Below are 1,396 nucleotides of genomic sequence, written 5' to 3'. Positions count from 1 at the left end.
CAGTATCAGTGTCAGGAGATGACTGGGGATGAAGAACTGTAACACTGACGCTTGGCTCTTCTGTGTTCTTACATGTCTGCAGTGTTGCTCTCCTGACTCATGAAGCCTAGGCGAAAATTCAGACTGGTAGACTCTGTCCAGTCTACCTGCATCATCTAATTGCCACATCTCTGCCTCAGCCAACCAGTGCCTGGTCCTCACTCCGCCTCAGCCAATCATCACTCAGGAACCTTTTTAAAAGGTTCATCATTCACGGATCTACCCACATCCCAGGTGTGCTTCAACCCGCCTTCTCCCCATCTCCACCCTCATCCTCTGGGCTCCTCCGGGCTCCTCCATGCTCTGCCGGGTTCCCTTCTTTCTGGTCTCCACTCCACTACCAGTGTCCGGGCCCTGGGGAGGAAGACTGCCCTGATCCTCGCCTCGAGATGTTCAACCAAGCTCTGTGATCCTCAGCATGCATGTCTTTTGCCGGGATCCAAGTGCCAAAGAACTTCATTCAAATAAAACTTTTTAACTGCTGTATCTTTTCTGTGTGAGTCTCTCCAGATTGAAATGCTGTCTGATGTCATATAACCCTCAAAAACTGAAAATAAATCCCCCCAAAATATTTTAAATTTCATTTAAGATTGTCAAAACTGTTAAAGAAACACACAGCACAAAACAATAAACAGCAAGCTAAATAATTCACAGTTTATTAGGACGAACTACTTTGTCAGGCAAATTATTATTATTATTATTACTATTATTATTATTTTGGTGAGGCTGCACCCCACCTGCTCTTTGACTTTTCAGAACAAAAAACCTCTGTGCCACAAAAAGTGAATTAATGCAGTTTTGTGTTAACAAACTCACCATGTAATATTTTTCCAGACATTATAATTTTGAAGGCTGATCTGAACCAGCTGTAAAAGAATGCATAAATAAATGCATTCAGTGTTGAGTTTGTCAGTGCAAGACAAACAAGTGATTTGATCACAGGAATTGGTACTGAATTGTTATTAAAAGGTACAAAAGCAATGCAAAGAAAACAAGGAGTCCAACAAAAAAGAAACACTCCTAGAACAACAACCAGAGTTTTTGTGGCTTTTCTCTCCATCTTACTGACAGTTGCTCCAAATTTTGTTCTAGCTTGGATGCTTCGTGCCTGCCTCTGTGCAACAAGGAAAATCTTCTGGTAAATGCACAACATTATGATAAGTGGAAGGTAAAACGCAAAAATGGGTCCTAATGAAGCCTAGGCGTAAATTCAGACTGGAAGACCTGCTTCAGCCTCACCTGCATCTAATCGCTGCGTCGAGCACCTCCACTCCAGCCTATCAGCATCAGACCGCGCCTCCATCTCAGCCCATCAGCATCCGACCGCGCCTCCAGCGTATCCAATCAGCGAGCAAGC

The 1,396-nt window shown here is 43.8% G+C and overlaps 1 protein-coding gene across 1 annotated transcript in view; it reads right to left on the bottom strand.

Moving 5' to 3' along the window:
• Window positions 1-258: 258 nt before the first annotated feature.
• Window positions 259-1,396, bottom strand: part of LOC108247844 (trace amine-associated receptor 1-like) — a 1,999-nt gene continuing 861 nt past the window's right edge. Inside the window, exons 2-3 of the mRNA XM_025010580.1 lie at window positions 856-1,237; window positions 259-422 (exon numbers count right to left, since the gene is read on the bottom strand). Of these exons, the coding sequence (XP_024866348.1) occupies window positions 259-422; window positions 856-1,237 (546 nt within the window). The remainder of the gene's footprint in view (window positions 423-855; window positions 1,238-1,396) is intronic.

Source organism: Kryptolebias marmoratus, linkage group LG19 (genome assembly GCF_001649575.2).
Source record: "Kryptolebias marmoratus isolate JLee-2015 linkage group LG19, ASM164957v2, whole genome shotgun sequence".
Lineage (NCBI taxonomy): Eukaryota > Metazoa > Chordata > Actinopteri > Cyprinodontiformes > Rivulidae > Kryptolebias > Kryptolebias marmoratus.
The sequence above is the reverse complement of the archived record's forward strand: the minus strand, read 5'-3'. Positions and strand labels throughout refer to the sequence as shown.